General features: G+C 43.7%; 1 protein-coding gene across 5 annotated transcripts in view; it reads right to left on the reverse strand.

Annotated features, from left to right (window-relative positions):
- The window catches only part of LOC142563854 (uncharacterized), a 68,971-nt gene that overhangs the window by 11,991 nt on the left and 33,090 nt on the right, over positions 1–23,890 (reverse strand). For 2 of the 5 annotated variants that reach the window (XM_075674517.1, XM_075674516.1), the window contains exons 13-15: positions 13,604–13,648; positions 3,514–3,609; positions 2,438–2,533 (exon numbers count right to left, since the gene is read on the reverse strand). In XM_075674517.1, the coding sequence (XP_075530632.1) occupies positions 2,438–2,533; positions 3,514–3,609; positions 13,604–13,648 (237 nt within the window). The other 3 variants (XM_075674520.1, XM_075674519.1, XM_075674518.1) reach the window with 3 other exon arrangements.

Consider the following 23,890-nt stretch of genomic DNA (forward strand, 5'->3'; position numbering starts at 1 on the left):
GGACAGTAGCTTTATCGGCCACATAAACTCGTAAACATTTGTTCACTTACGAAATCAACAAGCATGGTTTCACATGCCCAGGCGAATGTAAGCACATCTCGCTCGATGATCGCGCGCACTCGTTGTCAAAACACGCGAGTGAGAAAGCGCGACAGCAGCAGCGAGCCAATTGACCTGCGCGCTGCCTGTGGCTTCAACGCGAACAAAGCGCTGAGAACACCGCGCACAGGAAGCTAAGAGCCCCGGCGAACCTACAATATGTACTTATGGCACATCGCTTTCAAGATAGGGGCATCGTGGCCGCGTAGCCGCAGGTGTAGAACGCCCCTCCTCCTTGAGCCGCCATCGTCGGCTCACTCTAGCATGCTCTCATTCGCACATAGAGCATACGGCGCATGGCGACGATGTTATTGCCGCTGGTCTTTATACGGAACATCACGGCGATGGCAACGCCGACGGCGGAAATGAGGCTGGAGTGTCCATATGATTGCTATTGCAGTAAAAATGGGGGTAGGCGCTGACGTAGAACAACAAAGCCGTTTGCAACGTGAAGAATTGATGTGGAGTGACAACGCTAAAATGTCCGTGCTTCTAGTTGTGCCTGCAGTGGAATCTAACAATTTTCGGTGACGTGGTGCTTTTTCCAAAGGTGCCCTTGTTTTCAAGTGAGTACTGCCGCTAGAGCTACCAGCCAAGAAAGACGGCTACTTCCAAAGGCCCAGTAATTTTCTGGGTATGAATGGGTATCAATTTCTGGGTACCCTCTTGTGTATCAATTCGCGGGATCCCACTACCATACATTCTCACACTAGGACTCCTAGGGGAAATCTCGTGCTCAAATCTGTTACCCAAGGCTTGAGTGAATGGAAATAGCGAGGTCCTGCTACAACATTGCATAGGTTGAAAGAAAAGGACCTCGGCGTGGTTTTTTATTGCTTCTTCGGTATGAGCTGTGCTAAGCGCTAAAGAACATTTATTTAGTGTCGTTGAGCAAATTATATTGCTAACGATTCCATATAGTGACGCAATATACTTTGTGCAATAAGCTGTCCATAGTGCCATAGCTAGTATGCGTACGAATAGACGGAATGTCCACTGCCACATTCGACGCGGGTGATTATTAAGTAATATATTGTTGTGTTCCAAAACCGTACAATGCAGTGTAAGTCTGATGCTAAACGATGAAAATAATGCAAATATGAATTGGCGACTAGAGAGTTGAATAAAACAAGGAGCCAGGAAGGTCCATGCCACACACGTCGTTTGCAGATTGCGCAGGAGACGTTGTAGTGAGAATGCCTAGACACGAGCGCGAAATACGAGTACGTTTCTAATATTTTCAGCGCGTGTGATACAATACGACTAAAAGCCGGCAGATAGCAAAAATTAGTTACATAGAGGATTGTCCGTTGAACTAAAGTTTATATTGTTTCTCGACAAGCCGGTGACACAACGGCTGCGAACATTTGCAATTTTATGAGAATTAATCACTCACTGGCTGCAATTTGGGACGGAGCACCGATCGCTAGAAAAAATATCGTAATTATGCTAGAGCAACGCGCTCTATCCCTGCAGAAGAAGCTTAAATGAGTGTACTTCGTCCAAGGACTTGTGCAAAGGCTGGAGAAATGTTAAGGAATACATTTATTGTCGCTACTTACTAATGCATTCAACGAATAACGCTGAAGTTTACCCGTCCATAAAGGTCCCATAAGCACCCTTTTACATATTATCAAATAATTTTCAATAAACATGGATATCGTGTACAGAATACTGTGACGATCGTCTTCCGAGAACGCGGCTGAGCCTCGCGGCGCGGAGACTCGCACAATTTCAAAAAAAAAAATCAACTGCTCCACTCCTGGCCTTTTCAGTGCCTTTCGACGCACTGTGACAACATAAGGGTCTTCCAGGTAATGTAAACAGGGTAAACCTTCTCAATTTGCCGACCTCCGAGAGCCTACGACTCTGCTAGCCCGCCACCATGCAGCTGATGCCAGTCGTACGCCAGCTCTTACTAGTTCTGTTGTTTACATGTGCGCACACGTGCTGCGTATTTTGGTGTGCGATAGACAGTGCCACATTGCTCATGTTTCAGATGCACATTTCGCGTACACGAACTGCGACCACATTCTTGATCGTCAAACGTTTCTAACTCTGCTTTTACGGCCTCATTTCGGCATTTACTGCGGCAGCATGTCCGCTGTAGACTCGTACCTAACTGTCACTATATAACACATTTTTGACCTTTGGGTTCTTTAGGGACCTTTTAAGAAATATAAAACTTAAGCATATCTACGGTTCGCAAGAGGATCACTGCAGATGACTGAAAACAATATTTTTGAAAATATCTCTTCGCTATGACCTTATACACTTTGATCTGGAGTTTCAGTAGACATGAATTTCCACAATGACCGTTCAATCTTAAGCTACTCACCGGAGTCTCTTCAGGACGTGAAGGCTGCGTTTGCACACTTTCACTTGCGGCCATTTGGAGACAGCCAGCTTCTTGACCAACCTCACTGCAGTGACCCTGAAAATGAATGAGATTTAAAAAGGCCAACCCCGCCCTGTAAGCGCTAATGCATGAGACCATTCCAATTCACTTCATCAGGTTTTGCCGATTCGGTGAATACTTTTCTACTTTACTAAAACATATAACTTGCTAGTCTAATTTCTCGCCAAGCAGAGTACATTTGTGCGAAGAGGCACAATGGGACATTTTTCGTGTTGAAATTACTCATAGGACCAATAACACTTTAGTAATTGTTTTTATTACCTATCTATGATGAATCCACCAAACGGTATGAAAGAAAGCCCATCGGTATTGCAGTATATTTCACCGTCTTAAAGCGCAATTTTAAGGTATTATTCATGGGTACGAAAAAATGATACGCTGTGCTTTAAAGTGAAATGCAACAGCTGATAGTGAAGGAATCTTTCGAAATACTCTATGCTTCCCAGGCAACTGCTTGTGAAGTCTTTATCGCTGTGAGGACAGTACGCTTGCAAGTACACCGTTAGGTTGTTCTCCTGGGGCAATAGGCCAAATAGGCGAAGCAGGTAGAGCAAACTGCTAGCATTGAAAGTGCAAATCTACTTTAATCATACTCTCGCTGCGACATCATCCCTTGTGAGCAGTGAATGAGGCCCGAAAGATAATAAATGGCATGGTAGTAAGCCTGCAGCACCGATTTGAAAGGCCACTGTATCGAGGGATCTATGGCAGCCGACGCCTGCACTTCTCAGCCCTGTGTTCAGCTTCGAACACTACTCCACTGAAGGACGGTGACCTTAATACGACGTAAGTAAACCAGGAAAGCGTAAACCTGTCAAGAAAGCATGTCTGACATCGTCAGACCACGGTGGGGCAAATTTACATGCAATAAAGCGGGAACGCGGTAAAATAGGAAAATTGTTGAAACAGCATTTGAGCTGTGACCTAAAAAAAGGTATAGGGTATTTTAGTGCACATCAATTTCGACAATGACTCTTCAGTCGTAAGCTACTCACTGAAGTCTCTTCAGTCCGTGAAGACTGCGGTCCCGCAATGTAACCAGTGGCCATTTCGGAACATCCGCCTCCTTGACGAGGCCCAAAGAAGTGTCCCTGAAAATCACCGAGATTTAAAGAGGCAAACCGCATACCCGAAGCACTAATGGCGCAGTTTACTGGAATACATTTTGTACAGCTTTCACGGTTCATGGTACACTAGCACTGCTAACTGGCTGCTGTAGGTGGCACAAATAAATTTATTGGCTGAAGTATGCTGAGCAATATGAGGTGAGAGACGTTATCCCCAAACTCTGTGTTGATTGCGCAATTTTTTGCTTTGTCTGAGGTGACTGGTGCGTGATATCCAAGGTGCTGGACCTTTATGGCGGAACTGAGAAGTAATTGTAAATAGTTTCCATATGCTAGTTTTAAAGACACATGGAACCAGCTATCGTATAGTCCGGTAGCTCACGTGTCAGGACTGCAATAATTAAAGTGACACTGCTTCCGCGCTCAAAAAAAAAAAAAAATCTGGAACGCAATCGTGTAGTGACGGCATCACCCACTATGAACCTTGAGCAGAGAGCACGTACAGTCAGCAATATTTCTGTACTTTTATTGCATTTCAAATGACATTCACCGAATAAGTACCGTCGTACTAGAAAGCAATCAACACAAAATGCGCGAGTTCGTTTTCCGCCAGGTTCCTTTTCTTCTTTTCCTCCTCTAAGTTCTCTGTATCTGTTCTTTATATGACACAAAAAGGACACCAATCAGCGCATATTTATAGGATATTTATTATATCAGCTGCTGAGTTCATGTTGAGTCTGCGCAGTTTATAAAAAAAGTTGTCCATTATTGCAGTCAAAGGCCCACAGGAATTGAAGCCTAAGGAATCTTTCACAGTAGAGCTGATTAGAACCTGGCTGGGTTTTTTGTGGAGTCTGCAGCTTCACCAGGCTTGGAGAGAGAGAGAGAGAGCTGAGAGAGAGTGAAAACACAGTATAAGTATAGCATCGCGCAGCATAGCGACGCGGCAAGGGTGGGTGGAGCCCAGCAAGGGACAAGGAGCCGAGGTAGGGGAGAGAGAGCTCAGAGAGAGTGAAGGCAGAGTATAAGAACAGCATAGCGCCGCATAGCAACGCGAAGAGGGTGGGTGCAGCCTAGCGGCACCTATATGACTGACGGCACGATATGACTGACACGGCGCTGTTGAGGTCAGCAGATTTTCTTTTCACCAATCTGTTTGAACTAGTTGCCCCCTTTGGACCCATCGCCACACTGCCTTGTCAGTTACTCTGTGCCTTAAAACTGGCAAAGATACTTCGTATGCTCATGTTCGTCGCACAGTGTTGTGAACAAAATACCAAACTGGTTTAAGGTGGCCTGAAATATCACCTAATCTCTTATGTTATGCGAATTAACATGAAAAATGAATGGTGCAGAAAACCGAGAATACCTGTCATTAATATTTAAATATAATTGTTCGTAGTTATAAAGCATTTTCCGTGTCTGCGCGAGTATTATGTCGGTACTCCCTTAAAGAAGGGGTGAAATGATATTTTAGACTTGATATTTCGCTACTTTAGGTTCACGTTCGAACTAGGTAAGCATTACCAAAATATTTACAAGCAGCATAGTGTCCTAAATAATTTACGATAGCGCATACCTTCATACTAAGCATATGTTTGGCTGACCAACAGTGGAGGCTTCGTGACGTCATAATACATGGCCTTGCTCTTTTCCTTCAATTTCTGTGGCTGCCACACGTGTGCTATAGCCACAGTAAATACGTGGAGCTTTCGGGTATTGTTTTACGACCGACGTATTCGCCCATAATGTCATTGCTAGATAACGTCAAATTTTCCTCATAGTCATGAAGTCATGATAATACCGATGCCGTCACCTCGGCTGTTTCTTCACCAACCAAAGTATGAAACTCAGCAGTCCTCTAGGCATATTTCGCCTTTATATTCTCCAACAGTCATCTTTAGAAATGCTTGAAGCGACTGCTACATTTTATCGGACTTCAAAGATGTACACACCTTTAATAGGTTCTTGTTCCACGCGATAAAGGGCGCATCGCAAACAGCATGGAACACAGATTCATTGCATTTATTATTATCCAAGAGATGTTACACTTTTTCAACACACTTCCGCAAGCCTTACATATTCCTGGTCTGTTGGCACTACCCCCGGGACGCGGAAGGTTTGAGCAAAGATAATAGGAGATGAAAAATGTGATATTGATGAAACCGAAGAGCACGGCGAGAATCAGGAGAAGGTGGTGGTACACATAATCACATATCTCGCACCGGGGTCCGATTACAATGTTTCTATTCGAAACTGCCACGACGTGTTTTGTAGCGAACCGACATTTGTTATTGGAAATACCGATCTTCCCGGTGAGCAGCTTCTCTTAAATTTCTGGCTATCTCTTTGAAGATCGCATCACTCGTAATTATGCTAATACGTACGACATGTGCAAATATTTTTGCTATATGTTATATAGTTATTTTTTTATGCAGAGACAAATGCCTGTATTTGAAGCTGTGTAGCCCCTCAATGACTGTCATTCTTTTCAGTATATTTTATTTCTACTATAAGCCAAGTGCACAATGCGTTTATCGTCGTAACTATGTTGCGTATATTAGGTGCGTGTTCTTGCTTGTTTCTTTTTCACCCTATGTATTGCGTATTTTCTTTAGTGGTGCAATGTACTTCATATGTAAAATTAACAATATATACCTACTTGTATGACCATTGAATAGGCATATTTTGTAACTTTTCAATATGCAACTGTTGTAAAAGCGTCGCAGAAACCCGTGATTGTGAGTTCATGTTCTGCGAGAAAAAGACTGAACAACACGGAAAAATCTCGAAGGGTTCCTCGATCGGTCATGAAGACCACAATCATTGGTCTATACGCAGCGTCTGTGGAAATCGTAACGTCCGAAGGGCAACTTGCGTCGCATATTGAAATGTGGGGACGGTGCATAAATGCGCAAATTTTACGTGCAATTTTCTGTTGTTTCTTCACGTGCGAAGGCTCAAGCTTTCGCAATAGTGTCCTTATTACGTTGCACGAAAACAAAAGAATGGTGCACTTTAATATACATGTAACCTTAACAGCAGTGGCAAAATGCGAGAAAATTTCTTTAAACAAACAATAATTCTCCAGGGAAGGTGCACGTGTACCAGATACCAAAAAAAATTGTATTTCTGTTGATCTGCACGGCACAATGATTACAAAGTGAGCGCTGCGTTTAAAACACAGGTATTTTTTTGTGTGTGCAACTCCAGGGACAATTACAGGTTTGAAGCAGAAAATTGTGAATGGCGCCGTTCTCGACCTTTCTTGGGACGTTCCAGATGTTTGCAAGGACTTTGACGGATATACAGTAAAATGCGGAGGCCTCAGTGCTGGCCAAGAAGCATCGAAATACGCTTACAGCGAAACACAAGTTTTACTAGCGGTCCGCAAGCCTAAGGAAATATTGAATGTTCAATGCAGTCATTCGTTTTGAACACAGCTGGCCAGCGCATAAATGCGACAGCACTCGATTTTCAAGCTTCAACTGAAGGGCTATGTAAGTAACGTCACCCCCTAATGTGTTCCCGACCACGATTTTCAATATGCGGATGTTCAAAAATACTCACAGACCACAGCGCTATAAACAGGTGTCGTCTGCTGATGCTTTGCGATAGAACTTCTTTACAAGTCATGGCATTGGGAAACTGAAAGGTTTAGGACGTCAGTGCCATGACTGTAATCTATAAAGTGCCTGAAAGATTGATAACTCGGAAGAACAGAGCACGTAACATAGAACCAATAGGGAGTTCTGCTTTTTCTCTTAATTACTTAAATATTTTAGGTTAAGAACGAACAGACTACCGGAGTAGCCTTGTAACGTCAACGTTTTGTTTTGAGTGGCCTTTGGTGTCTAGTTGCGTTAGTGGTGCTCCATGCTGATTGATCACGCTGTACTCAGGGTCATTCGCACACATTCAGGGCCAGTTCAAGTTTGTTATTTATGAACATCTATGAACGGGTTAGAGATAATACACAGACCAGGACCCTCGGGTTATAGTAAATGTGTAGAGACGTATGCGAAGATCTGGACGCGAGGTAACCAAAGGTGAATATATATATATATATATATATATATATATATATGCAGCCCTGTCCAGCAATATCAGAATGCTTAAATGATAACAGTGGGTAAACAGCTACCACCAAAGTGCTTTCGAGTCGTTCGGCCGGCTGCAGTTACTTCTTGCTGCGCAGATGGAATGCGGAAGGTGTGCACTTTCAAAATAAGTGTCTAGTACTCGAACACAGTCGCATTTCTGGCAGCTAAATGGTTTTTGGAAATGGAAATGGTATTTCCGAGCATCTAAAAGCGAATTATACCAAATTCTACCGAATGCGTGAAGTAGTCATTCATAAGAAAGGAGTTGCTCCTTGCCGTTTCAGTGGAAGTAATTGACGTATGTGATAAATCACCAAAGTTCATAACAATTGCGTCAATATCAGCGGGGTTCATTTCATCGGACCTAGTTATGTACAGCAATTGCGTCTATTCTAACCAAACTTGCACACGTTGCAGAAAGATATAACAGATTACAATTACAATTGCTTATTGAAAAATGAAATTGATTACTGTTAGTAATTACTGCCTCATGAAAATATTTGAGCAATTACTAAGAAGTTGCCGATTACTTTCACGTTGTTTTCCTCCCTAAATATATTGTCGCTGCAGATGCACATTTAATAGAGCAAGATGGCCCGTACTTTCAATACGTTCCCCGTAACTCTTCACACGTTATTTATCTTCGCCAAGAATCGTTTTCAATAATATTTCTTTCTTAATCTTCCCCTGGTTTCCTCTGAAGTCATCTGCAGCGACCCTTAAAACTCTATCGATGTGCGTGCTAGAGAGGAGCGCTGCCTTGCCGTGCACGAAAACCCTACTCACGGGATCGTGCATGGTTACTCAACGTCCAAGAGCTCCGATCTCTGGATGTGGCTGTAGGAAGGTGGTCCATGTAGGACCCCTACAAAACTGAATAATCGTCCATTGGTAATTCTCTGGCACCAAAGAGTTCCAAGTGGCCATCGTTATCGAACCATAGAAACTACGTTTCAATTTCTCGCCAACAGCTGTTGGACGTTAGCCCTGTGCCCTTCGCTAGTTTCCATTTATGTTTAAACGACTAACTGTAACCGATCTGAGCACAAGTTCCCGCTCCTTAAAAAGATAGCCGCACCTGTAGCGTAATTTAATACTGAAGCCCATTTGGAGTTCTTAGCGTGCAACCGATTTCGGGGACAAGAGCATCTGGCCGATCTCGGCTAAATCGTGTGCAAGATGTTGCCGTTCTTGTTCTCACCTAGCATTTGGCAGCCACTATGTAAAATCGGTTTCTGATTGTCCTTGTGTATTGATTCTGTGAGAATTGGGGAATGAGATGCGAAAACCACAGGTACTAAATTTCCTGGCAGTTTCAACATTGTAAAACATGGAGAATATTACCATTAAAGAGCACAGGAGAGAGTAGTTGTGTTTATTCGAAATATGAAATATAAGAAAAGGTAAAGCAAGCATTGTGTTGCGTAGTCTTTCTATGCCTCTTCTGCGTCCTCGATCTTCGGACTGTTCCCTAGTTCAACATAGGTTGCATAGCTTAGTTGCTAAAGCAACTTATGTTTAGAAACCTGTTATTTAAGTGCTTATGGTACTGCTCAATTTATTTAATTCGCATTTGCCAATGAAGGGGTATACGCAAAGTAGTGCAGTATACCGCGGAGGTAACGCGAAAGACATTTCTGCTCCCACACCACCGCGTGCGGCTACTTATTTGGTAAACTTTCGTTTATTTTTGCTAATATTTGTTTATTTAATCGAAAAAGAAAATATTTTGACAAGGTTTCTCTGGCACGATTACCTATTATTTTCTCATCTGCCGTCTTATGTGGCATGGGCCCTTCAGGCTTGCTGCCCATTTCAGTTCCTCCCAAAAATATAGAACGTGTGTAGCGCACAGACACAAGCCTAACCTTTTCTTGGTCAATGGATCCTCATGCTGCTACGTGGAAATTGACAGCCGCACCTCTAACGCCTTTAGGCGTTAAGCATGGCGATATTCAAGTTTCTGGTGAAAGTCCCGGCTAGACAGTCGTGCACAACGTGACCAACACTTCGCCGTGGACAAAGTACGTTTCCATTCTGAACTACGATGAGAGCTACTGTAGTGACCCAGCTGTGGTGACTGCATCTACGGTTGTGGCAGGTGGGCTTTTCACTATGTCATCTACGCTAGGTGATGTTAGCGTTTTCAGAGGATACAATTCTAGAATGAACAGGTCAATTTGAAGATATGTATGTTACATCTCAATTCCTTGCTATGCGTGACGGTCGCCTATTGTTTAAAGCAAAGCAAATGGACACGTTCATGCGCATGCGGAAGCCATATGATACACTATTAGTGAAGATGAATGTATAGGTTAATTTCAGTGTTGTTCTTGGCTGAAGCTGTTTACCCTATACTCTTTATGTGCCTGTTAAAATGCTGTTAACTGCCTGTTAAAGACTCTCCGAGAATTAGCTAACTTTGCACAGAATGTCAATATGTTTGCACCTACTTGTTATCCTGGGCATATAATTAAAATTGCGTCGAAGCAGGATATCATGAACTGGAATGAAGGTTATATACATCAAATAAACCTAATTTTTAGGGGATAATTATTTAAAACAAATATATTAGAACAACACGTCCCCTATGTCGAACTCTGGTGTCCGCAACCTGCCATTGTGTGTGAGGAGCCACCTCCTGGGGGAAGGGGAATGCGCTGTATCGATACTGAGCCTAACTGCCCATGAAGCTCGTCAACACAACCTAGCTCCTCGAAAACGCCATTCTTTGTGATGTTTAAAAAAGTCATTAATGCACAGGCAAAACTTTGTGCTGATTACCCGTGGTTGTATTGTCCTTGGAAGTATTGCTTCTATACTTCTTTCCTGCACTCTATATAAGTATTCTGTATACCAAGGGCGCATCACAAAAGCTTGTTTAATTTTATGTGGGCCATGTTGCCCTACTCAAATTACTTAACGTATACCGAACTATGTTTAGCGCATAAGCCTGCTAGTTGTAACCGCTTTCACTGTAGAACGTTTATTAGGACATAAGTTTTTGGGCCTACCTTATGCGCCAAGAACAGGTAAAACCTTTGTTTATATTAAGGCATCTACCAGGTCTTTCTGCCTTAAGATCAACATTGCCCTTTATAACCAAGGGACACAAAATTTGACTACACCTGAAACTATATTGACTGAAATGTGTCAAGGTTAACAGAAAGAAAGAGCACCTTTTCGCAGCAGCCATGGGTTTTCCGTATCTTTACGTATCCATTAAGCTTGCACTTTCTTTTTCAGCTCCATCAAACGCACGAAACCTATGGTGCACTGTCGAAAACCATGCGAACGCTTTATTTACATGGGACAGGCCGGCCAGGCCCAACGGCCCGTTGAAGGCTACAGCCTTCGCCTGTACAACCAAGACCGGGAAGAAACGAAGTTGATTTCTTTACCAGGAAATGCAACCAGCATAACATTGAATCTGAGGAATGAATTCAATCAGTTCTCTGCATCATTCAAGGCTTAAGGTCGTCGATCAAAGTGCAGGAACAGTCTACGGTCCTGAGACAGAAGTCGTCTTCATGATTGTTGGCAAAGGTAACTCCATGACATTTGCGTGTGAGGCTATCATTTAGAGATAACTCTACTATACTCGAATGTGGCCTAACTGGCATTCAGCAATGATTAAATATTGTCTAGAACTCTGGAGGTCTCAATTATTATTTAATGCTATGCATGTTAAAGTGATTGCGAGGCCTGACCGTGTCAAGAAAAGAGTCGAAGCAAGCAGAAAATAATATTCGACTACTGCTAAATTGAGGCTACACATATACAGTAAGAATAAGAATTGAACCTGATGAGACAAAAAAATATCGAAATTTGTAGCAGGCAAATTTTTTTTCCCGCTTCAAAGCGGTTCAGAGAGCTCGTCTGCGATGTGTTAGCCTATGATAAATAGCGCCAAAATTTTAGACCTAATGTGTATGAGCTACCTGCATAGCCCGACATATGCAGGGGCCATACAGTACTTTTTATTGGCTTTTATTTCATGCAGTTTGAAGTTGGTTTCACTTTAACATTGCTAAATATGTTTACTGTTCGCCTAAATAATTTGCACTTGCTCTATGAAGGCATGCTACTCTGTGTGGCATAAATATTTTCAATACCAGCTGCCTAAACTATCATAGAATCTACAATGAGCGTTAAAGTACAAGGTGTACCACGCTTCTTATAGCTATTTCTCCTATCCTTAGTACATTGAATTTCCTTGAACTTGTGCTCACTCAGTAGATTCGAAACGCTTTATCAAGAGCTTGAATGTTTTGAAGCAGCTTTCTTTAAGCATTAAAGAATTCCTATTGTCAGATCTATAACACGTAGGCCGGGTGCTTTAGTGACCTTATGTACCAAGGCATAATTATAAATGAAGCTCTCGCAAGTCTTTACGAAACCTTGCACAGACCTCACAACAGTATTCTATCTATCTTACACTCACGCAATGCTGAGTGAAGCCTTAATACAAACAGAAATGCAGTGACAATTACAGGTTAACAATATGGACAGCGTAGCTTTGCTGCCTGCAGCTATAAGAAAGTACACCAGGCCAGCATAATCCCTTTCAGTTATGAAACCGAAGGTAAGCCTTTACGTTTTGCAGGCCCAGCGCATCCACGTCCTAAAGCCGTCGAAGTAACCGATCCCAGAGTTCAACTGTCCTGGGAATTGCCAGAAGATCCGAGATATCACATCACACACTTCGTCGTAATAGTTGATGGTCAGCGAACCTTGCCTACTGTTGAGCGACAGCTGGTTCTCGATAACTTGGATGCATGGAAGCACTATGACATACACTTCGCGGCGCGTGTGAACGAAATCACATGTGGCCAGGAGCGCTCCATACAGTTTCATACAGATTTCTCAGGTAAAGTGTGCACGAGTCCCCAATTTTCGATTACGTGATGCATGACTAAGCGTATAAGGCAGCAAATCCTTAGAAAATTCCCCCATAATAGCCTTTCCTTCAGCAATGCTGGTAACGGAAGTAAACAAGGAATGGTAAATTGACCGCGTGAATTGCCTTCTTTATTCAGCGGCCTGAAATTGCAATCATGCAGTGTTCCGGACATATACTATACAGGGTGCCCCACGTAACTTTTACCCCAGCTTTATAAATATACATATTCCACGTACTTGTACAAAACAAATGCAGTGTTGTTGGCCGTTCTTGGAGAGTCTCAAATCATCTTTTTTTAATTCCGCCTATTTAGGTAATTGTTCTTAGTTAATCAACTTCTCAAATATTAAAATTAGATGAGAATTGTCAATGAGAAAATCGTAAAAAAGGCGTGAAAACTCCTGATGCAGGTTCCTGTTGCTCAGTATGTGCTACATAAAAGTTTTTCCGAGCGTGAAAGAAGCCTCCATGCTGCACCGCACAATGCAGTGGCCTGAGCTATCCTTAGCTATTCGCGCGTATCTATGTGCCTCGTAACGATAACGGTAATATCTAAAAGCGTTACACAACAAGTGCAACATCGTCTAGATAGATGAGAGCAGAATGTGCCGTTTAATGAAATGTCTTCTTTCAAACGGACGTTCATGCAGTGCCCGCTCAGTCTATTATAGGCTTTACGACAATATAGGTATTGCACTCGTGGTTGCCTACCCCTTTATGTAATACCGCTATGTTTATGTGGCCGCCCCGGCAGTGATTAAATTCCGTAATCTCGAGCTTACCTGCACAGCATCGTAACTGATAAGCTAGAAAGCTGGGTCTACGTGGATTTCCTTAACTATGTAGTGCCCACTCATGTTCTAGAAAACTAAGTGGGAAATGGAAAGAGGGCTGTAGTTAGTGAGGATGGTGAGGGATTAACCATTTTCTTACCTTCGCGTTCAGAGGCGTTTAAGAGGCGTGTTTAAATGCAATATACTTTGCATGGAAATGAATGGCACAATATACTTACCCAGTCGACGTAATTCCAAATGGACCATGAGCCAGGAGCCTCCGTCTAACAAGGAAAAGAAACACTGACATCAAACCCCATCAATACCCACGTTCATGCAAAGCGTAAGCCGCACTTGACTAGTCCTATTGTGAAGAAATAGTGCGAACACGTGGCAATGGTTGAAGGACGTGACATTGCACTACTCTTTACTGCCTCGTATGGCTGCAACTGTTGTCCCACGTTCGAGCTGCTTCTTCACAGAGTTAAACATGAAAACCGCAGTTTTAAACTCGCAAAGTAGCTCCTTGCTGTTTTTCCATGCAAGGCACATAGCTCGTCCTCGTCACGGTAACCAAGGCAACTTCATAGAATAAAGATGCAACAGAACCCATCTCACGATAACTCTCAATGGTAATGCGTTAGCATTTAATCATTACATGGGAAAACGTATTGCCAGCATCTAGAGGAGATATTTATGTGGCGTGTACTGCAGGGGGACGGTTCCCCAAGAAAACATGTCGCTATCTAGCGCCGCTGCCGCGAAGCCTGCGCATGGCCTCCGAGAGGCATGGCGCACCGGTGCGCGCGAAAACTTGACAAACGCGCCGAGCAGAAACGGGGCTCCTCTTTCGCGCTACTTCTTGGACACGCTGCGCTATCTAGTGGCACTGTCGAGATGTCCGCGGTTGGCCTCCGAGACTAGAAGCACGGCGCGCCGGTGCCTTCAAACGCTGGGAATGGATCCCTGGCTTTCGGCGTACTCAGTGGCACGTACTCGCTGACCGAAGTTAGTGAAAGGTGTAATTAAGAGCCACACACAGCCAGCGCATTCACGGCGCTGCTCGCTAAAGAGCTGGCGTGAAAAGCGTCTGCCGAAAACAGATACATACCCAGTGCATATTTAGCGCAATCTGCTAATGTGTCAGGTTGATGTTCTTGCGGAACCCTTGCGACGTGGGTTCGAGTCCCTTCAGCATCGGAAAGGTCTTAGAAATCTTTTTCGTCATTGAAAAGCGGCGCATTCCTAGTAGCAAATACCTAGTTACAAACGTTGGCGTCAAAGACGTTCATTGAAGAGCCGCATACACGTGTGATATTGACAGATACCCAGTTACGCAAGTTGTCATGAAAGATGTTCATGGGAGACGAGCATAGACCGAGTGGCAAATACTGAGTACTTCAAGTCGGCGTAATAGAGTTCCTTCGAACAGCGCTGCCTACCCACTTCCGCGTCTACAGTCACCCATGTCGGCACGAAAGAGGTTCATTGAACAGCAGCACATGCGCGTATACGTTGCCGCATACTCAGTGACCCAAGATGGTCGAATAGTTGGTTTCGAGCCTTGTTATCTCAGCACAGTAGCCCGACGGGCTACGCGTTCGACCACTGACTACTCGGTGACTCAGGTAAGCGGGAAAACGCTTACCTAACACACACAAACGCTCGCACAATATAACAGAGCTTATACACAGCTGTGTACATACTTAGATGGATGCATAGCCACCAGAAAGTGCGCAAGGTACTCCACAAATGCTGTATAAAACATCATGCGTTGCCACATCGGAATCGATGTGACGCGAAGCTTCAGTGAGCATTTAATTCAATACTATACAAATAAATGCGATGCGCACAATTTATTTTATTTTCGTCCTACGTAAAGGGTAACCTTACGCTATGTTTTCGTGCGTGCACTATACAAGTAAATGTGACGAGTACAATTGCACTTATTTTCGTCCTATCTAATGTACAAGCTCATGCTATGTTTTTGTGCACGCACCACACAGATAAGCCATTTATTTTTCTCGCACGGTTTATGTTATCCACGACAGCGTTTACAAACTACGAGAACGTGCGAACAACAAACAAGGCGTATGCGTGCTGTGAGGCGCCGATGCAGCGTTGCTGCGAAGACGCAGGAAATGGAGCACGCTTGTGAAGGGAAGACGGCAATGAAAGGTGTGCACGCAAAAATAATGATATCTGCATGTACCTCATCGTATACCCCTTGTAGTATACGTTGAGTTGTCGACGATTTGGTGAAGACTGGGAACATATCCATGGCCGAAGAATGGAGTCGCCCAAGGCAAAAGTCTTGAGCAAGTCTAAAATACCTTTGCATGGCATGCGGTATTCCATCAACAGATCTTTATGCATCAGAGACACTACTTGGTTGACAACACATGCACAAAAGTAAGGTTACCATTTTTAATGTGTTTGCCTTCTTAGAGTACTTCACGGACCTTCCGGGGGCTATGCTTCTGTATTTGCACGCTTGTATCGCACCGTTGTCCCCCCTATCTAAGTCAATGACTATCCCGTGATCGAATGGCGAGTGAATCGAGCCGCGGTGCTGATAGAAGAAGGTTCGAAACCAACCATCGAACCAACTTGAGGCCACCGAGTATGTAGCAATGTGTGCATAAGTGCCGCTCTTCTACAGACCCCTTTCTTGCCGACATGGGTCGTCGTACATGCGGGACTTGGTAGGCACCACGCTTAGATGAAACTCTTTGACGAGGCATTGGAGCACTGAATATGCGCCCCTCGGTCTGTGCTGTTCTTCAGTGTGAACCTCTGTGATGCCTACTCAGGTCACTAGATAGGTGTCAGGAGGTCTCTGCCGCTCTGCAATGAATTTGTTTCCCGCCAACTAGGGTAACTATGTATGTGCCACTGGGAATCGACCACCTCTACAGTGATGCAAGAAAGATCCGTTAAGCTTATCCGATACATAGTGGAATAGAACACTCGTCCCATGGTTTCCTCAAGGACCCAAGCCTGACGCATTCGGAGGCTGCGCCGCAAATTCACTGGATACGCACTAGTGTTTTTAGAGAACGCCTTTCAGAGTAACACTTTAGGGAACGGCACTATGAATGCACTGGGTGCGTGCTGCTCTTGAACTAATGCTTCGCTACTTGGGTCACAGAGTGCGCGACAGTGAGGGTGCGGCAAGCGAGGGGAAGAGAATTCGCAGCGTTCGCAGCTATTGCATGCAGCTATGGTGAAGCTTCCCGTCACCTTCCTGTCGCTTTGTCTATGTCTGCATCTCCATTTTTTTTTTGCTTTTTCAAATTTTTTGTCGCTATCCTAGTATAACCATGAACTAAATAGCCCAACAAGCCACCCTTATGAAAGCGATCTGCGACGGGGACTCAGTGCATCGAGTGCTGACGGCTTCGTGACCGCTGTGTTCCGCTTAGTTCACGTTGATGTGAGAGGCAGCAGGGATGTGAATTCGCTCATTGCTGCGTGCCCTTTCTTGAGAGTAGTCGTCTTACCCAACAGATGGACGCACGGACGGGTTTTCTCGTTGGGTAGGCACAGAAGTGCTTACGCATTGAAAAATCAAAAGAAATAAAGCTCACAAATCATACACACACCATACAGACATACTGCGTGTTAGTAAAACATGTTCCTTTCCAGTGCCCGTCACTTCCTTTTTATGTATGCGGTTCAAATTTTCCAGTTCCATGAGTATGTAAAACTGCGCGAAAATTTGCGAGCCCGAATACAAAAAAATTTGCTAATAAAGTAAGCTGTTGAACATCATGCGTTCTCGCAACAACATAGTGGTGTGCTTCAAAGTTTACTATCTGCGGGTATTATACGTTCATAATCTTTGTGTTGTATGTATTGTACGCGTTGCATGTATTATATGTTTTACTTCAGGCTGGGAAAAAGAACAGGCACTCCGGTTGCCTCACTTTTGCTCGTAATATTCGTATGTGTCATAAGCTGATTTATTATTTTGCTACACAGAACACAAGTGAGGTCGCTGCCCCTGTTTTGTAACCCGATTCAATGAGCCACTTTCCTCTGTCCTATCATACAAGACACAGACTAAACGCGACTGGCCAAGTGACCAACAGATGCGAAACTGTGGCGCGGTTTGGAAAATAAAGCTTGGCTTTATTAGATCTATAACCAACACGTTCTACTTCAAGTTCTCCAGTCGTCCTTCAGCAACTGCTCTCCCTTTGAATGCGAAAGAGGATTGATTTGTACGCTGCACGTGTGAGACCAAGCTACTACACCTTGCTGCTCCATCATTCATGCCACTAGATTATAGTAATTTATGCACGAATATGATGAACAGGATCCTAGTCATGGGTTACATCAGTAGGTGTGCATAGCGCAGTGGGAAGCGACAAGTACATTTGGATACATATATACAGAGCATAAAAATAGGCGGCGGCAGCTTTTTATATTGAAGGGAGAAGGCACCTGTTTTGTATTTTTAATGAAGCACAGCAAATCTCTGTAAAAGAAAGTTTCGGGCTGTCTGATTTCTTAAGCCAACCGCTTGATCGGGTTGATGCACCCTGCAGCAGTAAACTGACTGCTGTAATGAGAACACTGCAGTTAGACGCTCAAAAAGATATAAAATCAATATTGTTTAGAAATGAACGTATCTATGCTGATAGCTTCAAGGATGCATCTTCAACCATGCAGCCACAAATGTTCTAAAAGAACCAGCTATTACAGTGCTGGCTTACTGACACGTACATACTTTGTGGTGACGAGGGCGGTGACATGTACATTCCCTGCCATACTTTATACAAATACGTCTTATGCGCCTGTACCTTCCTCCTGAGTGTGGTGCTGGATATTTGTGTTTGGGGGGCGATGAAAATATGCTAGCTTAGTGAGCATTCCTTCCAAATTCTTAGATATTTGGTCCTTACTGTCGGCGTTCGGAGTTACGTACGCCTTTGGAAATGCACTTTGGTAGTTCTAGTTGAGCTTCAAATTGGTTATTGTGCACTCATAATTTTGCATCCAGAAAGCACACACACCGTGAAATGAGGAGAGAGAAAACGTAAAACACAACGTGCTTTATTGCGCGTAGTCGACGGTGATGTTTCCTTCAACACAGCGAGCCTTCATTTCGTGTCGGGCCCCAAAGGCTGGCTTGACTTGTGCAAAATGCATTCAAATAATGGACCAGTAGTCGAGCATTAAGGGAAATATCAGAGTCAACGATCGAATTATTTTTTTTCGAAGTCTAAGTCTGCAATGTCATAACATCTCATCTCCTTGTTTAAAGACCTGGGGCGGCTTGCACGAACACTTAATAACATAAATATTAACAAATATTAAACTCCTAGTCTGCACAACAAAGCGTTCTTAAATTCGTTATTACTTTCGTTATTAAATGTTCGCGCAAGCAGCCCCTGGACTAATGGGTTACATTATTATTCCTAATAGAATGAATGCTTAGAAGAGAACTCTGATTTGCGGGTTTAATACTAGCTAAAATATTCATTTTGATTCAGTGCAAATATGACATTCATGATTAAGCTATTGGTATAGTCAATTTGTCTCGCTTTACAGGAGACATTTATGAGTAGCGAGAGTGAAGATTAGCGTGCCATATTGGCAGGAGTGAAAAACGACCTCGTCACTGACCAACTGTGGTATCACTATGGGACGAAAGTGGTATCCTCAGAAATTGTGAATTGGTAAACAAGATGCTAATATGAAAACTTAATTTAAGAAATGAACTATCCATTGATCCGCTTTCTGAATAAACTATTTCGTGATAGGATTTAGCTAGGCTTACAGGTCAAACTGAACAGATCTGAGCGATAATACGCAATTTTAGCCAAACCTGCCAGCCTATAGTTATCGCTGTGGTATATCCCATGTTTAATTGCAGAGCGATATAGAATTCAGACATATTGGTCATTATATCGCTCAGAAAATTTGCTTGCCAAGTGCGCTCCCTGATTGCGCAACAGTTTTGCTACAGAATTCAAGCTCTGATCCATTTACGATGCAGGCCAGCTTAAGATGGTCTTCAACCAGTCATCAATATTCCTGTAAGGCGCCAAAGGTCGCAGTCACCATTATTGCGCGCGACGAAGTGCTTAGAGCAAAAGTGACTATTCTTAAATTATTTTTCGAAAATATGAAGAAATGTTTCCGCTTTTGAAGCCTATCTTGCAGTAGCAAAATCACGACAGGTCTGGTCATGACTCTATATGAACCGACCGCAAGTGAGATGAAAGCTGCGCAATCGCAGCATGTTCTGTTCTTTTTATTGGCATTTACGAAAACCAGCAAAAATAGACAATCTGCCTGAAGAACTCACAACAACAAACAGACGAATAATTCTTAATTGCTCAGCCAAATTTGAATCCTAAGCGCCTGAGTATAAACAAGCCGATTACAATATAGATCACAGTAGCGACTTTTCATGAAGCTTTCGCTGAATCATTTCAATCTTAAGAAGCCAGACTTTGTCAAAAAACTAAGGCAAAAACAGCGCCTTTCGATTTCCTCGGATGTACTCAAGGCATCTCTTCTAGTTTGCACAAACGAAGCACTTTTTTCATTTTGTTCGGCCCTCTCAGGCAACAGGTGCATTTCTTTCCTGACATCGTGGAGTACCTGGAGAGAAAAATGAGAGAGCATAGCTGTTTATCACCAAGTGACTCCTCCCTGACTTGTGTGAGCAGCGCAGCATAAATATGCCATCAGTGCCGGAGGAATTAGGTAACACTGACCACCAAAAACGCGTCGTCGGAATCTTGTCACTTCACAGCAAAGCCAAATAAACGAAAAACCCCTATTAACGCTTTCGATGAAGATGACGGAAGAGTACGTTGGCTTATGCTAATAATAATGGACAGAACGTGGACAAGATAGCGCCTGATCTGATAACCACCCTGGCGCCAAGCAGTGTATTTTCTTCTGCTCCTTGGTGTCAATTTCCGACCAAAATTCTGTATTTATCCTCTTCCCATGCATTGCTTTTCGAGATTAGTGAATGGTCCAAGTGACACTGCATGCATATTGCAGCCTTTATAGGACAGTCTTGAACGATAGCGCGTAAGAAATATATGGAATCAATAAAAAATATCTTTACATTATACCAGGCGCGTTCAACGTAGTGATCGTGGATACCGGATAGTTGATGGCTGCCTGAGTGTAGTCAAGAAAACAACACTAACGTATTTGATCTACAAGTGATGGCTCTATTTTATTCGTCCGTAGCCGATACTCTGATAAGCATGTATTATTTATTTACAAACAGCTAATAGGATAGTGGAATAAGACATTCACTTCTGTAGCAACTGTAGATGGCAACACTTAGGTAAATACGAGGTCTGTTAGAAAAGTATCCGACCTTATTTTTTTGCGAACACCTGATGGATATGAAACAAGTGCGCATGCAGCAGCGGACCTTAAACCTTCGTGCGCATGCATAAATTTTTTCCCGCCTGCCGATAGCGTCAGTCGCTGTGACGCAGCGCCTGAGTGAGGTAGTGCGCAGTGCTCTCGTCGGTTTTTCTTGCAAGGAAAATGGCGGAGCGACTGGAGCAGCGCTACTGCATCAAATTTTTCGAGAAACTGGGCGACAGCCAAGTGGAAACCATTCGAAAGATTCAGACGGCTTTCGGTGACGATGCTATGAGCAGCCTACATATTAAGGAGTGGTACAACCTGTTTAAAGACGGCCGTACATCGGCGGAGAGCGAGCCACGCTCCGGTCGGCCATCAACATGTCGAAATGACCAGGCCATTGCCGAAGTGAACGCTGTGGTGATGTGGGACCGTGGTGTGACTATCCGGGAAATTGCGGAAGAGATGGGCATCAGCCCTTTTTCCGAATATTACATTATGACCGAAGATGTGGCCATGAAGACAGTTGAGGCGAAATTCGTGCCGAAGCTGCTTACGGTGGAGCAAAAGCAACTTGGTGTTGAAGTCTCACAGTACATGGTGGATTCCACAAACAGTGACGCCGGCGTCACGAACACCTTAATCACTGGTGAGGAGTCTTGGGTGTACGGATACGACCCGGCAACCAAATCCCAGTCGTCACAGTGGAAACATTCCACGTCACCAAGACCCAAGAAGGCCAGACAAGTGCGCAGCAACGTCAAAGTCATGCAGACTGCTTTCTTTGACTCCGGCGGTGGGGTACACCACGAGTATGCACCACAGAGTCAAACAATCACCAAGGAGTACTACAGCGATGTCCTCCGGCGCCTACGTGATGCTGTGCGGCGCAAGAGCGCGGAGTTGTGGTCAACAGGAAATTGGCGCATCCATCACGGCAATGCTCCTACACAATCCTACCATTTGATTTATACTTTTTTGGCGAAATACAAGACTCCTGTAGTTCAACAGGCTCCTTACTCTCCTGATAGGGCGCCCTGCAACTTCTGATTGCTTCCGAAGACCAAGATACAATTGAAAGGAGCACGGTTTAAGACAAAAGAGGACATTATGGCTGCCACGGCAGCTGAGCTAAACTCCATTCCGAAAGAGGCCTTCTCGAAATGCTTCCAACAATGGCAGCACCGCTGGCAGAATTGTGCGGAGTCCCAAGGGGGACTACGTTGGGGGTAATTAGGTTTACAATATATATAAGGTAATTAGGTAATTAGGTAGTAATTAGGGTAATTAGGTCCAGTTATGCCAGTTTTTTTCTTCGGCCTAAGGTCAGATACTTTTCTTACAGACGTCGTACAGTTTGGTAAGCAGTCATAGCACTAGCGCAATAGACGTTTTATATTGGACAACATTGCCACATTTCTCTGCCCAAGAGCTCCTCAGGGTCAATTTATGTAATTTCAAGACTTTCGGCCTTATTAAAAGATACTTGAACGAAAGCTTCATCGCGTTGAAATTGTCCTGATGCAGTGTAATGTCCACCTGCAGTGGGTACTGTGTCTACAATGTGGCGTTTGTCTGAACAAATCCGTCAACAACCGAGCGTTCATTGTGACCATCCCTCTGGGCTGGACCCGGAAACCGGCTGTGTTAAATGGCATCGTAGTCGTTGTCTGCATCTGTACCTTTAGGTTCATCGTAGTAACTGCTTACGTCAGCGTAATACTCGATTGTTTCGAAGCATTGATGCTTGCTCCATCTTAGGGTCAGTTGGCTTTTGTCCATTGAATAACGCGAGCGGTGCGGTGTTTTCCTTGCTGATCGCGATTTGCCTGAGCAGTTTGTCGTTTTAGATCCTCCCCAGTCTCCTTGCTGCAGCTGTTGTGGCCATTTCCCGATCGGCGGTTGTAGAGATTGTGAGCTCGTGTTTGACTTTCTGGAGCTGCTCCGACGATGATCGTCCTGCAATAGTTGGTTCTTTGTCGGAGACTCATATCTCAGTAAAAAAGAAGGCACAACATACTGCGTTTCTGGTATGTGGTACACCTGTTAATTTCCAAGAAGTACACTAAACCTTTCATTTGAACAGCAAGCTTTGTAGCATACCGCTTTATTTAAGATTAATTACCACGGCTGTCACCGTTTAGTCCCCTGCAAGACAAAGGTGTTTGCGTGTGATGTCTAGTTAGCCGTTTATCATCATAATCAGCGGAGGTTATGAGGACTGCAGGATGAACGCTGCGCCTGGTGATCGGCAGTTATACCAGATAACTTCAAACTAAATTTGTCCAAAATATCTTGTTGTCACCACACCACCAAAATCACTGCCGTCAACGAATGCGCTCCACTTTTCTTGGAAACCATACTCTAATTTCAATAACACACAACATAACTTCTACGTAATTAACAGGCTTCCCAACCATATTTATTAGCTTACTCTCCACTTGAATATTTCCTACTATGTATTCTCTGTAATACACGGCGCTGTTTTCCTGTCTGATCACGTTGCGCATATCGTGTGTCGCGCCGTCGCTCGTGCGTGATCCTTAGTTCTCGTTTTTCTCTCCTAGCCTGAGTGTTCGTGCTACACATGTTAGCAGTGATAAGACGTACTGATTACACTCTTTTAGAGAACGCCGTAACCCGCTTTTCAGAACTTGCGAACGCCTGTCGTGTTACGATTCCCGAAAGACTGACATTCAATCTTGTTTGCCTGAATCCTTAGCCAGATGCCACAATTGCAATTTTATATATAATATACTGGCAACCGTATCGTGGCTTGGACCAGTTGGTGCCTGGCAAGACTCATGTTAATGCCGGGGCTAATATTTCCGATTACCTATTCATGATTGTGTTTTTGTGGACTTTTGTCTTTTGTCTCTTCCTTATACTCTGCTTGGACTCGCAATCGTGCGCAATTTTAATAGTGGTTTGTTACTTTCTCGTAGGCTTCCTTTAACGGTATGTTGTAATTTAAATATTTTCTTGGTGGTTTTGTAAAATAAAATACTCCGATAGTATGCCCTTGCCGAAGTGAAACACAATACATTAAGGGTAAAGCGAAAAAAAAAGCGTATTTCGATTAGACACTAGTTAAGCAATTTCTAAGATTTACTGCAGAAGATAAGCCCTGCTTTATAGCACGAAATGATAAATCTGACCAACAGCAGATGAAG

Source organism: Dermacentor variabilis, chromosome 11, assembly GCF_050947875.1.
Source record: "Dermacentor variabilis isolate Ectoservices chromosome 11, ASM5094787v1, whole genome shotgun sequence".
Classification (NCBI taxonomy): domain Eukaryota; kingdom Metazoa; phylum Arthropoda; class Arachnida; order Ixodida; family Ixodidae; genus Dermacentor; species Dermacentor variabilis.